We start from the raw sequence: 14,817 nt of genomic DNA on the forward strand, positions 1-14,817 counted from the left end.
AAAAGTATGAAGAAAAAAGTTTTCAATTCCAAAACACTAGTGTAGGAAGAATGAGATCATTACATTATTTTATTACACTACTGGATTTTAGATTGAGAAAATTTGGATTATTTCCCTTTACCAACTTGCAGAGAAATTCAACCATGCTGTTTTGTATCTTTGTTTAATCATCAATAAATACAGGCATGGAGAATTTTTTTTCAGATGCTTTCATAAGACCTTATTTATACAGGCAATCAAAATAACATTTCCAAAATAAGCTTGGCAATATATAGTTTAAGATAGTGAGGATTGAAATTTAATTTGATATCAAAAGAGTGAATGGCTTTATACATTTTCAAAAACATTTGAAAAAAAACTTCTATACACCTACTCAGCAGTAAATGATCATTTGTACAAGAACTTGTCTTACAGTCGTCCATCCTGTAAAGTTTCTAAATATTTAACCTGTCTTCCAGTCATCCATCCTGTAAAGTTTTCTAAATATTTAACCTGTCTTCCAGTCATCCATCCTGTAAAGTTTCTAAATATTTAACCTGTCTTCCAGTCATCCATCCTGTAAAGTTTCTAAATATTTAACCTGTCTTCCAGTCATCCATCCTGTAAAGTTTCTAAATATTTCACTATTTGATTTCAGAACAGAAGATATTTAAAATTTAAAAATCAAGATAAAGTATAGCCTTTTAAGGCAAGGTTTTAATAAGCTTTTCAACATAGGCTGAATGATGGCAATACATTACATGATCTGTGAGCTGAAATTACATTAAATGCAGTTAACTAATTATTTTTCACCTTTCAAAACTTAAAATGATTCTTTTTTTACAGATATGTTTGAAAAAAAATTTAATATTTGGCAGTGGCATGTCTTTCATTTAAATAAAAATAAAGAAATGTGTTAATCACTCTTTGTTCCTTAGTATTTTATTATCTAGTGGATTTCTTTGAAATGATTATACAGGTTGAGAGAGAAAAGATGGGTACAGCTGAAGATGATAGCAAGATGTTTGCCAGACTTGCACAGAGGGTGAGATAACATATGCATATATCTTTTCTTAAAGAGGCGTTAGCTGTTCACCAATTGACCAAAACTCTATTATTTGATTTATAACATACTAAAACATATATTCAAATTACAAAAAAGTCCATAAGAAACAATAATGCATGGATTAGTTATAGAGTATCAGCATTTTTTGCATATTTTAGACTAGACACCATCTAATTATCCATCTAGATGACCTCTGAAGACTGCTGATGGTCATATATAGATATAAGAAGATGTGGTATGAGTGCCAATGAGACAACTCTCCATCCAAGTCACAATTTATAAAAGTAAACCATTATAGGTCAAAGTAGGGTCTTCAACACAGAGCCTTGGCTCACATTGAACAGCAAGCTATAAGGGCCCCAAAAATAACTAGTGTAAAACCATTCAAACGGGAAAACCAACGGTCTAATCTATATAAAAAACGAGAAACCAGAAACACTTATGAACCACATATAACCCATTATAAACATAAATATAAATAGACAACCAAGCACTTGCAATCATGAATTTTTCTGTTTGATTTTATGTCATAGATTAAAAATAAGTGTATATTATCGCTTTACCTCTACAAGAATGATTTTTGTGGGCCGGATCAGTCAACAAAATTGTTATTTCTGGTGTTCAATGTTGACCTTCTTTTCTTTTTAATGAATGAACCACATTCTGAACACATCTCCACTAAAGGTCAAATTAAAGTTTACCTGAATAAGGAGTCAAATGAGGCAAGCTAATAATGTTTATTAGCTTATTTTGACGAAATTGAACCAAACTGACTGCTTATAGTGAAATATTATTTCTACATTACACTTTAATAAATGTTTGAAACAAAATAAAAACTATTTTAATTTTTTGTCTAATTCGTACCTAATGCCCCTTTAAGTGATAAAGTATAAATAGATAGATGTCGCAATATGACACTTTACTATTAAATTGGATACAGGAAATAAGATATAAAGGTTCATGTTGTCTTGGTCATCTGATATTTAAAATATTTATATTCTGAAAAATTGATAAATAGTATTTTATATACTGTAAATTCAGAAATTATTGCGATGTTTTATTTTTGCGAAAAATGCGACAGGGTTATAATCGCAATAATTTAAACTCGCATTTTGAAATTTTTTATATGAATTTAATAGGATTTTTCACAATATCGCAAAAATTAAAATCGCATTTTAGTCTAAAATGGCGAAATCGCAATAATAAATGCACGCAATAATTTCTGAATTTACAGTAAATCCTGCTTGTGACAAATGCCACAGAAGGCAAGACATGGTAGCAATGCTGATTGCATAAGCTTTTTGTTTAAGGCTTTAAAATTCAGGAGGCAGAAGGGCTGGATAATCATATTTCTTAACAAATGCCAGATGGAAAGTTCTTGCCATAAGTGATTTGAAATTTCCATCTGGCATTCTGTTGTAAGTGGTATGTTGACTGCCAAAATAAGTCCTTTTATTAGTTGAATATAGAAAAATGAGGGAGAAAATTCAAAATTTTACTCAGGAAGATATCTCTGGATTATGAAAAATCCTAAAATGGTTATAAAGTTATTTAAGTTTAAAATCTTTACTTGTTAGATTTGTTACCATGTATTTCATGCAATTATATTCTAAACCAAACCATTTGTAGAAATTTATACAAAAGCCTCTTCAAAAAGGCTGAGACAATTTTTTCTGGAACAGCCTTCAAATAAAATGCATATTATCTTTGTCAAATATATCTTTTATGCATATGTTATTTATAGTCGATAGATAAGACAGATGATGATTACCAGATTGATGATGTGTTCCTGGACAGAGCTGCTAAAAAACAATCCATATCTATATCGGAAATGAAAGAAAGATCACAAGCTATATATGGTAAAGCAATAATTTTATTATGTTAAATCTGTCAGAAAGCTTTACTTTTCAAGTGATTCAGTGAATATTTAACTGTTTTCTAGGTCAGTTATTAACTTTTTTCACAAAGTATGCAAGTGATTAGAAATGAAAAGTCACTGAAGTCAATATGTGCATCGTTTCATCAACATATAAAGAAATACCTTACCTTCTATAGACTTCAAAGGGATGTTTTATGTAAAGTTAATTACTCGTTATTTTCAAGTTGAAATGTTAAATTTGAATGATTTTTTGCTATATATTGCTACTAAAGGGAACTATTAACATTAAATGACAAATGAAATTAAATTAAATGTAGACAAAAAGCAAAAAGTTTTGATGATGTACTTGGTGATTCAACGCAATTTTATGACTAGAAAAATAAATGCCTCTGGACAATGAGTAAAGGAACAAGATGTTCAAGTCAAATTTGAAAATGATTGAAACCGATTTCAAAGTACCAAAATAATGGTTGTATCTTTTCTCATAGAAATAATTCTGTAAAACCATTGCTATACATGGAATTTTTTAAATGTTGTTGAAAACTGGTAGCATATGTGAAGGTCATGCACCATGGGGTGTTTTAACATAGATAAGACTGGTCTTAATTTCAGCAAAAACATTTCTTATGCTGTACAATACAGTCGCAAATATAAAAGAAGACAAAGCAAGCAGGGAAAAAACCTTTTACTGTTGATTAATTATTATTCGTGGCATACCAATTTTCGTTGATTTGATGGGTATAGGTAAACCAAGAATTTTGATTTTATAAAGAATTACACATTTTCATAGTTTTGTATGCAGATTTTAACAAAACCATGAAATTTAATAATTGACAAAAATAAATTTTTCTTCAATCCAGGAAAATTGGTATCCACTGGACTCAAACACCACATGTATAGAGATGCCACTTTTGTCCTCTCCCTTGAGCAGGTCTCTTAATACAGGTGTGACTGTAAAATACACCAAATTAGTATATTTTGACAACAGTCCTATTTTGGTTACTTAGTCCCCGGTGAAAAAGTGCCCAAAATGAACACACCAACCTAAAACAGATTGCAAAGAATTATAATTCAAATAATTTTTAAATTGTATGCCAGAATTGTATTTGGAAAGTTTACAAAGTGTATTGAGACATCCATCTTTAGACAGTTTAGTCAAAGGAATTAAAATTGATATTTTATGTTTCATAGCTATTGTATATTTTATTTTATTTACAGATCATAAAAAGATGGCTGGGGCATTAGAGAAATGTCATTTCTGTTTTGGAAATGTGCCAAAACATTTAATTATAGCCATAGGAACGAAGGTTAATATATATATATCAAACACTACTTAATTTGATACTTATATTTTGAAGTTCAATCCAGTCTATGCATGTTTCATACACTCTTTTTGTTGAGTCTGCGACTTTTGTTGCAAAAGCGAGACATAGCGATCCTACATTGTGTCGTGGTCGTCGGCGGAGTCCTCAAATATTCACTCTGTGGTTAAAGTTTTTGAAATTTTAATAACTTTCTTAAACTATCCTTGATTTCTACCAAACTTGGACAGACGCTTGTTTATGATCATAAGATAGTATCCAGAAGTATATTTTGTAAAAAAAAATCCTGTTTATCCGTATTTTACTTATATATGGACTTAGTTTTTCTGCCAGTTAACATTAAATTCACTCTGTGGTTAAAGTTTTAAAAATTTTAATAACTTTCTTAAACTATCCTGGATTTGTACCAAACTTGGACAGAAGCTTGTTTATGATCAAAAGCTAGTATCTAGAAGGAAATTTTTTAAAAATTTATTTCCTGTTTTTCCAAATATTACTTATAAATGGACTTTGTTCTTCTTCCAGTTAACATTACATACAGTCTGCAGTTCAAGTTTTTAAAACATTTATTTGATTCATAAACCATCCTGGATTTTTACCAAACTGAGACAGAAACTTCTTACAATCAAAAGATAGTATCTAGAGGAAATTTTTTAATAATTTTCCCCCATTCAATAAATTTATGTTTCAACTCTTTTATAAATCTATAGATTGCATACTGCATTCCTTTTTTACAAGCGTACATTTTTCATACATTTCAAACGTTTTATTTCATTAACTGTAAATCTATTATGTGCATTCCCCTATCACACTGAAAACATAGACAACAGCAAAAGTAGGCGAGACACTGGGTTCCACGGAACCCTTACAAATTTTTATTAGAAAATATTATAATGTTTGGACTTTTTTAACTCTTTTTCAGAGTATTAGTCAAGTCTAAAATAAAATTAATATTACAAGAACGAACACTTTATTCTGCACATATGCATCTTTAAAATAAGAAAAGAATTATTTTTGGTTTGATGTGAAACAATGAGACTGTTATATAAGATTTGATAATAATAGTTCAACAATTTTTGTTTTTCAGTCATATTTAAGTTTACCTAATTATAAGTCTTTAACAGAAGGACATTGTTTGATAGTACCAATGCACCACTCACCTTCTTGTACAGCTATAGATGAAGATGTATGGGAAGAAATGCAGGTTTGTTATTTTTGTGATGGTTCATGGCCTTATGTAGTTTTCAAACATTTGAATTCAGATCCATGTATGAATCAGGTAGATGTTTTGAAATACATGATGTCAAAACAAATGTCCAAAAATGTTCATATTTGACAATGGGGTATGAACAACAGCTGTTGGATTATAATAAAACTGTTTGAAAACTTGTCACAATTCCAGTCACAATGTAAAAATTTGTAACAGTTGATGGGACATGGGGCTTTTACTGTAGGGCTTTTCCATTTTAATAGATGCACCCTAGAAAGAACAATTTTTTTAAATCACAAAAATGTCATTATTGTAAATAAAAATAAAAATTTAACATTTCAAAGAATATTTAAGTACAGATAATTTTTTAACCCACAAAATGTACAGTTTTTATGCAAGTTCCTTCTCCCTTCATTATGTTATGATAAAGAATAGAACATATATTATGTTTTCCCCATATTGTCAACTCACCTAGCGGAAAGGTCAAAGTGAGATTTTCTCATCACTTGGCGTCTGTCATCCATTAACTTTACAAAAATCTTCTCTTCTAAAACTACTTGGCCAGAATCATTATTGTGGTGTCTTGTTAACATAATGTGTCTGATGACCCGCCTGCCAACCAACATGACAGACAAGGCTAAAAATAGAACATTGGAGTAAAATACAAATTTTGCCTGTTATCTTGAAAACGCAAGAGAACACGAAAATCTGGCAGGGATAAAAATGTTTAAAATATTCAGATTTACCTACTGTCGCTTTACATCAACACTGTCATATGTCTTCTTATATGAGTTATAGCCCTTAAATGATGAATTTTTCATTTTTTTTTTCCATTTTTGCATATTATTAATACATGGACAGAAACTTTAAATAGCCAAAATGATCAAGACAAGAACTAAAAATAAATCAACATGGCCGAAATCATTAGTTGACTGCTTATTGGAATAATTGCCATTTAATGACAATGTTTTACACTTTTTTGTGTTGTGGGCAAAAACTATAGAAAATAGGAAAAAAAACCATAAACAGAAAAATTATCAACAAAACAAGATCAACAAAAAAGAGATTTTATTCATGAATTATAGTTTAGACTACAATGTCAGAAAGTGTCCATTGTTGAAGATGCACAAAGACCTTGGTGAGGGACACAGGCTCTTTAGAGCCTCTTGTTTGATCATTGATAGAGACAGAGTGAGTTGTCATCCATAATTGTCAACCTTTTTCCAAAGTGGGCCAAAAAAACACTTTTTCAGACCCCAGACCCCTAAAAATGCACATCTGTTTTCATATGTCTGGACCAGATCGTCGAGTTTACACAGCACCTTTATGACCAATATTGATTCTATTGGACTCTTTTCAATGAGGCTTTTCATATATCAATATTTTGTGATTGACAGTGAGAATTATTCCAGTGAAATAAAGTATGGTTTCATATTATTTAAAATACTAACGATACTATTATTTATTACAATAATTATTATTTTAAATCTCTACTAATGCAAGAAAAAATCCAGGTATTAAAAAAAAAATACTGCAATGCATGTACAAAAAAATAAAAAAATGTTACCCTCTCCCACAACGTGCATTTTTGACACTTTCGAAAATAGTTGACAGTTATGGGTGAACTTTAAACTGATTTTTTTATAAAAATTCTTTTTAAAGAGTAGTGCCTCAAAGGAGTTAAGTTCATGTTATTTCTATGTAGACATTCAGAAAGACTTTAGTAAAGATGTTCTTGGAAGAAGATGAAGATATTGTATTCATGGAGACTAGTATGAGATTAAAACAGCACCCTCATATGTATATAGAATGTGTGCCTTTACCCAAAGAAACAGGTGATATGGCACCTATTTATTTTAAGGTATGTAGGATAAGCTTTATCCTCCCCATTCTAGCTGACATTGCACACACAGCCAGCCTTGGTATTCTCCAAATATATTCAAGGAATTCTTTGTAAATAAGAGCTTCTCGGGCAACAGAGATGCCAAACATATCCCAAGAGGAATGATAGAGCCTGGAATGAGCTGCATAATGACTGCTGGTGACACTAATTTGTGTCCAATAAAATTGTCACATAGGATCTGAATGGAAACTTGTTGACAAATCTTTTCCTCTTATAAAAGAAATATATTGAATTCTTTTGTGGTTAGCTTTAACAAAATTATTTCCAATGTCAATGACCCTAGTCAACAAGATTTCTGACATGCCCAGTTGACCCCTAAAGAATATATTTCGGCCATATATCATTGGTCAATATGATATGAAGGCATAACTTTTATTGTACATCTAAGTGTAGTAAGAATCAGTTATTGATGATGTAAATTAAAGAACCTGAATGTAAAATGAATGAAAAGATCTGGCAATGAGTCCATATTGGCCATTCAACTGTTTTGCAATCTGAAAACTGGATCTCTTAATCACAATTTGGAGCAGAATGTATTACAATGAATGCAAGCAGAAGCATACACACTATTATATTAAAAAAAAAACTTGCAAGAAAACGTTTATTGAACTTACCAATTACATATGATACAATAGTCGTGTATATGATTACCAATTTGATTATTTCAGTGGTTCTTACACTTCACAGAATAATGTTTTTTCCAGAAAGCTATCCAGGAAGCTGAATATGAATGGTCTGATAATAAAAAGTTGGTGGATCTTAGAGGTAGACATATTCGAAAAGCAGTAAGTATGTCTGAGAATATCTGAGTAAAAGCAGTAAGTATATCTGTGTCATGTTGTTTTATTTATTAATCGATGTTAAAGATGAGGAACAAAACGTGATTAAGTATCTTCTTGTATAGTTTGATTCTTATTTCTATATTAATTTAATTTTCAATATTCAGTAAAAGCAGTAAGTATATCAGAGTAAAAGCAGTAAATATATTGGAGTAAAAGCAGTATGTATATCGGAGTAAAAGCAGTAAATATGTTGGAGTAAAAGCAGTAAGTATATCGGAGTAAAAGCAGTAAGTATATTGGAGTAAAGCAGTAAGTATCTCGGTGTAAAAGCAGTAAGTATCTCGGAGTAAAAGCAGTAAGTATGTCAGAGTAAAAGCAGTAAGTATATGGGAGTAAAAGCAGTAAGCAGTGTTCTCCCCACAAATTTTGGATAGCATCGCATTTGGCGTAAAAAAATAAACTGTATTTTTTTTCAATGTCATTAGACGTGTCACAGCGATGATCTATTTCCTTTATGTTATATATATTTATATTTTTCAATTCATAACTGAGAATACAATTAAACTATAACCATGATAACAGTTGTTTCAGTTTATGTTTTCTATATTCATTTATAGTTACAGAATTATTTTTTTCCTCTTGGGCCAAATAAAAATATATGTTTGGTTCCAGTTACCCTACCTACTCAACTAAATGAATGAATGAATGAATGAATTGTTTATTATAGTGCAACCTGTATATATACAATACTAAATATCTAGCAAATAAAAGAACTGGTTTTTATATAAAAAGGGAAGAGAAAGTATCATATAGCAATAAAATTTCAATTAAAAAACTTTTTTCTTTATCATGTCTATGAAATTCATTGTTTCATGGTACTCAATGAATTAGTCCCAGTTGTGTCTTTATATCAAAATGATATATATTTTTAACAAAGTTAAGCTACTTTAGTCAGTATATTAAAACAATGCATTTTGAAAAAGAATACATTTTGCAAAGATATCTAATAAATAGTCTGTTAGTGTAAATGTGTGTGGAATGCGTAGATTTCTCTTTTGTGATCATTTTTCTGTCTACTGTGCCATGTGTGCATCTGTTGTTGTTATCGTAAAAATGAGGAATTGTATCATATCTGGTCCGGTTTCGATCCGTTGTTTACACAAATATTTCAATGGCGACAGAAGAAAAATTTAGGAAAATAAACAATGTTTGACAAGAGATTGGAATGCCTATGACGCTTTTAATGCATTAAATGGATGAAACATTAACTAAAGCCAATTATGATATCTTTCTAAAGAAGTATCAAACTTATTTAACCAAAAATCAAAATGTTTAATATACGCCATGTACTCTATCGATTAATTAGATACCAGAAATGAAAGAAAGTAATTTTTTAAAAGTTGTAAAAATATACGACCTAACCTCTTTTCTAAAGAGAGAAATCGTTTGTATCTTTGAATTTGGATTATGCAAACGTAGATCTAGAATTGTTTTTCGATTTTCTGATTAAATTTTCTCCATGTTGAAATTTGCGATTGGACCACGTGGTATTAGTCATGTCACAAGTGTCAGCTTGGGGTATTTGTATCCATTCAGTTATCCCCCAAAGGGCAATTAACACCTATTTAATCACTCTAAATTGCCTCTATATTGTCGGACTTGAAGGGATTACAATTAAAGGTGATATAATTTTTATGATCACAAGCAGCAATTAGATGAAAGTTCAAAATTTAGGACATGGTTTTGCGATATAGAGACAAGAAAAATAGCATCCTCAAAATAATTATAGCGTCCCGGAAATTATTATAGCATCACAGGAAAAAAATATAGCGTCTCGGTGCCGCGACGCTAAAACGGCTTGGGGAGAACACTAGTAAGTATGTCTGAGTAAAAGCAGTAAGTATCTCGGAGTGAAAGCAGTAAGTATATGGGAGTAAAAGCAGTAGGTACCTCAGAGTAAAAGCAGTAGGTATATTGGAGTAAAAGCAGTAAGTATATCGGAGTAAAAGGTGCAAGTATCTCTGAGTAAAAGCAGTAAGTATATGGGAGTAAAAGCAGTAAGTATATCGGAGTAAAAGCTGTAAGTATTTCAGAGTAAAAGCAGTAAGTATCTTGGAGTAAAAGCAGTAAGTATGTCAGAGTAAAAGCAGTTAGTATATCGGAGTAAAATCAGTAAGTATGTCTGAGTATTGTATACAACAGTTAAATTACAGCGCTACAGCTCAAACCATACATGTGTCTCATTAATAGTCTTATAAGTAAACACTTTTATTCCAGTCTTATGGAGAGGTAATTATAACTATTTTAAAAAGTCTTTTGAACTAAAATTGCTAAGATTGAACATTGGTGATGTCATTTGAATCAAGCTATTTCACCTGAGCAATACTAAACTTAATACCTTACAATTTACAACATATGGTCAAGATAACCTGACTTTGTACAGACACAAAATGTGGTGAGGAAAAACCAGTTGTACATACACAAAAACCTCCCCCATTACCTATTTAGAATGTCATAAACCAAAAAAACAACCTTTTTATAGATCAAACAGAAAGTAAACATATTGATTTTTTTACAGATACCAAAAGGTTTTCCCTATTTCTGTGTAGACTTTGGCAATGAAGGAGGATTTGCACATGTTATTGAAGATGAAAGATCATTTCCTTATTATTTTGGAAAGGTAAGTGATATTGTTTTCAAAGTTATATCTCCTTTTTTTGGACTTCAGTAAAAGAATTCATTTTTTGCTGTACATAATACATGAAAAATACATCATAGTGAAATGTTAAGTATACTGCAATCATCTTGTCTGGCTGTGGTTCATCTGTTAGTTTGATCAACAATTATTTTCATCACATTTATCTGATATGCTTCTGAATAGAATGACTTCATATTTGGTCAGCAGCTTGAAAGTGAGGGATTGTTATGTGTGATGGAGGAAGCAAGTCATTTTGTACCTTGACCATTTCGTACCTCTGCCATTTCGTACCCAAATTTGGCATTTGATGGATTGTAATGTGTGAGGGATTGTTATTGTGAGGGATTGTAATGTGTGAGGGCTTTATTGATTTGTCATATGCCTACCACTTGTTTGCCAATATGTTGAATTTTTCAATACGTTGAATAAACTTAAAATTTTCATCTCAAATTCTAGTACTACTGTAAAAAAAGAGTGACTTTATACTTGATGAGCAGATTAACAGTGATGATTCCAAATATTAGATTACTTTTTGAATCTGCTAGACCCCTACTTCCTGTTTAGAATTCTTTAAATTATGAGTGGGTTATGCATAGCATGATAATGCATACAAACATCTTGTTGGTCCTAGAGGTTTTATGTGTACCTCCTTGACTTTTTCAAGATGAAGAACAACATTAATGTTCTTTAAAAAGTTTATTATTTTACTTGTATTGTCTTATGTTCATCCAACCCTATATCCTATCTTTTCAAACCTATTGCATTTTTTATCCCAAATCAGATAAAATTAAGTTTTCCTAATGAAACTGAACCAATCAACAACCATCACTACTTTTTTTGAATTTCTAATCTGTATTATATTATGATCTATTGATATATAATGATTGCAGGAAATATTAGGAGGAATGTTAGATGCTGAACCCCAGTTATGGAGAAAACCTTCAAAGGAAAACTTTGATGATCAGAGGAAGAAAGTTTTACAGTTTGCTGAGAAATGGAAACCTTATGACTGGACACAAAAACTTTGTAAAGATGATGAGGACTCATAGCAAATATATTAATTTAATGAGAAAAAATATATTTAATAAATAATTCTGAAAAAGATTCATCTTTTTTCCTTAATATAAAAATAAGAAAATGTGGTATAATTACTAATGAGACAACTATCCACCAGAGACCAAATGACATAGATAAGTTCAGTTTATATCAGGAATTCTAAAGATTATTTGCTCAAAAAATAAAGCATATGGAGCTAAATATCAAAAGTAAAAATATTTAGCTGGTCAATATCTATGATCTCTTGTGGAATTTTCAGAAAAATCAGACATACCATTTTGGAATAAATGCCCCAAAAGGTCCATTTGTAGCAAACTCATGGTTTTGGATTATAAGGTTGAAAACTATTATAGATAAAGAGAACTATTAATGTTAAAAATGACCAGAACATTAAGCTCTACAAATAAGTTAACATGTTCGAAATCATCGATTTACTCCTTAAGGAGTAAATGGCATTGAATAATGATTTTTACCTTTTTTTGCATTTTGGGGGAAACTACAGCAAGTAAAGATACTCATTTAAGTAAAAAGTTAAAATGGTCGGTATAAAAAAAGATCTAAAAATAAGTTAAATGACTAAAATTGTTAACTGATCCCTCATAGGAGTTACTCCCCTTCAAGGATGATTTTTACCCATTTTTGCATTTTTTTGTAGAAACAATGACAGAAAGAGAAAACTAGAGGCTCTTCGAAAGAGCCTGTGTCGCTCATCTGCATCTTTAACAATGGCCACATTTAAGTAGAAAATCATCATTTAAGGGGAGTAACTCTATTAAGAGTTAACTGACAATTTCAGTCATGTTAACACATTTGTAGATCTTATCCTGCTGATAATTTTTATTTCATTTAAAAGTTTCTATTTATCTATTATAGTTTTCCAGTTCATAGGCAAAAAATGCATAAAAATATTAAAAATTATCATTTAAGGGCAATAACTCAAATGAATCGACTGAAGATTTTCGGCCATTATGGCTTATTTGTAGATCTTGTCTTGCTGATCGTTTGTGCTATTTAAAGTTTCTATCTATCAATTACAGTTTTCAAGATAAGAGGTAAAAATGGGGAAAATCGGCATTAAAAGGCAGTTGTTATCTAATCGTTCGTTTCTATGTATGTTCGCGTTTGTTTTTGTTGCACTTCAGTGTTCCTATTGTTCCTTTGTTTTCCTCTTATAGTTGATGTGTTTCTCTCAGTTTTAGTTTGTTTTCTCTCAATCGATTTTTGACTTTTGAACACCAGTATACTACTGTTGCCTTTATTAATGACTGATTGTTAGCAATGGGATATCCCGGAACTCCTAAATGTGATGTATGGTTGTACTTGATATGGTAAAGAACTGTAGGTGAATATAGTTCCGAATAACTGATATTGGTTACGTAAATACAAATGGTAAAGCAAGGGGAACATAATCCCGAGTTCACAACACTCCTCTCTTTTTCTTAGAATTGAACACAAGTGTTTCAAATAGACGATGAATAAATAAATCCAATACTGAAAAACATTTAAGGAGAGTACTCCAATGTCAGTGTCATAATATGGTGTTCGTCTCGGGAAAGACTATTTTCCCCTGAAAGGACCCGACCTGGACTAAATATGTATACAGGTGTAAGGCTTTACAATATAATATTACCTCTTAATTCAGGCGTAGTAAACTGTGTCTTCGCAGTATGTCTTGCACACACGATGATCATACATAAGAGGGCGCTGCAGGCGTGCGCAGACTCCGTCCTCAGCTTCATCCGACAAGAGGCCCACTGGTGTCGGTTGTCTGCTCCTAGCTGGGAGAACCCCGGGCTTAGGGTAAAGATACAACACCCCTTCTTTCCTAAAAAGGAGGAACTGTAAGTTCCGACAAAGGCATGACAACTGAAGTCGCCCCTTTTTATTAACAGTCAAAACCCTTAATCATTTAACATAACCTACGAATGGGTTATCTAACCCAGCGAAATATAATAAAACTTGCTGTTTAAAATCCACCCCTGTTCCCTGGGTATGGGTTTTTAAAAAAAAAATACTTTAACCTTTTCCCTAAAAACACGGCATATAAAAATCACTGTAGGCGACTCAGCCCTGGACAACTGTCCTAAAAAAAAATTCTGAATCACCCATCTTTCATAACACTTAGCCAATATTAACCTGAGCTACAACTCTGCACCGACCATAGGTGCAAGCAAACTCTCAAGACTTAGTCCTGGAAACATCTCACAACGAGACGATAGCTCACTGTTTTTGCTAAGAACTGAGTCCAATAACTTAATGCATATAAATTGCGTTGTCCAACCCAGAATCGTCCTAATTATTGATTGCATATAACAATTTATCACAAACACATAAAACAAAAGATACTTCCAATAATCAATATATATATACATAGATATCTCTTTAACTGCCAGTTCATGAATCTCCCCTTGAATTTCGGAATTCCAATTAACCTATGCTAAGTACTACTATTACTACTATGAAAAAAAACCCATATTTAACATAAAAACACCTGTTCCAGCATGGAACAAAAGGGAAAACAATGACCATAAAAACACAGGATACACCAATACCGTTCTTCAATATGGTGAAAATACAAAATATCAAATTCTACGCTACTATATATCTACAATTTTTACACTGGCCTGGCTTCCAAATCCTGATAAGAACAGCTTCCAGACAGGAAGCGGAGGCTTAATCCAAGAAGTCCTCTAACAAAGTTCCAAGCTACCGGATACTCAGCTCATGACTTGACCACCACCAAGAGTTCTGCCACTGCAGGCAACAGCTCAAACTTCACATTTCTGGTGACCTCTGCTCCTTTGTAGGTCAGCACCATCTCCTATTCCAAGTCAAAGAGATCACGGGTCCTCTCTATGGCACTCTGCACTGTGTTCACAGTGACCATCTTCCTGGTGTTCTGGTAAACCAGAACTACTAAAG

The 14,817-nt window shown here is 31.6% G+C and overlaps 1 protein-coding gene across 1 annotated transcript in view; it reads left to right on the top strand.

Annotated features, from left to right (window-relative positions):
• The window catches only part of LOC127734330 (CWF19-like protein 2), a 31,355-nt gene extending 19,412 nt beyond the window's left edge, over positions 1 to 11,943 (top strand). Inside the window, exons 11-18 of the mRNA XM_052244176.1 lie at positions 959 to 1,024; positions 2,790 to 2,904; positions 4,143 to 4,231; positions 5,334 to 5,450; positions 7,162 to 7,317; positions 8,064 to 8,144; positions 10,720 to 10,821; positions 11,730 to 11,943. Coding sequence (XP_052100136.1) covers positions 959 to 1,024; positions 2,790 to 2,904; positions 4,143 to 4,231; positions 5,334 to 5,450; positions 7,162 to 7,317; positions 8,064 to 8,144; positions 10,720 to 10,821; positions 11,730 to 11,888 — 885 coding nt within the window. The 3' untranslated portion in view covers positions 11,889 to 11,943. The remainder of the gene's footprint in view (positions 1 to 958; positions 1,025 to 2,789; positions 2,905 to 4,142; positions 4,232 to 5,333; positions 5,451 to 7,161; positions 7,318 to 8,063; positions 8,145 to 10,719; positions 10,822 to 11,729) is intronic.
• Positions 11,944 to 14,817: the final 2,874 nt, after the last annotated feature.

The sequence above is a fragment of the Mytilus californianus genome, unplaced genomic scaffold, assembly GCF_021869535.1.
Source record: "Mytilus californianus isolate M0D057914Y unplaced genomic scaffold, xbMytCali1.0.p SCAF_3, whole genome shotgun sequence".
Lineage (NCBI taxonomy): Eukaryota > Metazoa > Mollusca > Bivalvia > Mytilida > Mytilidae > Mytilus > Mytilus californianus.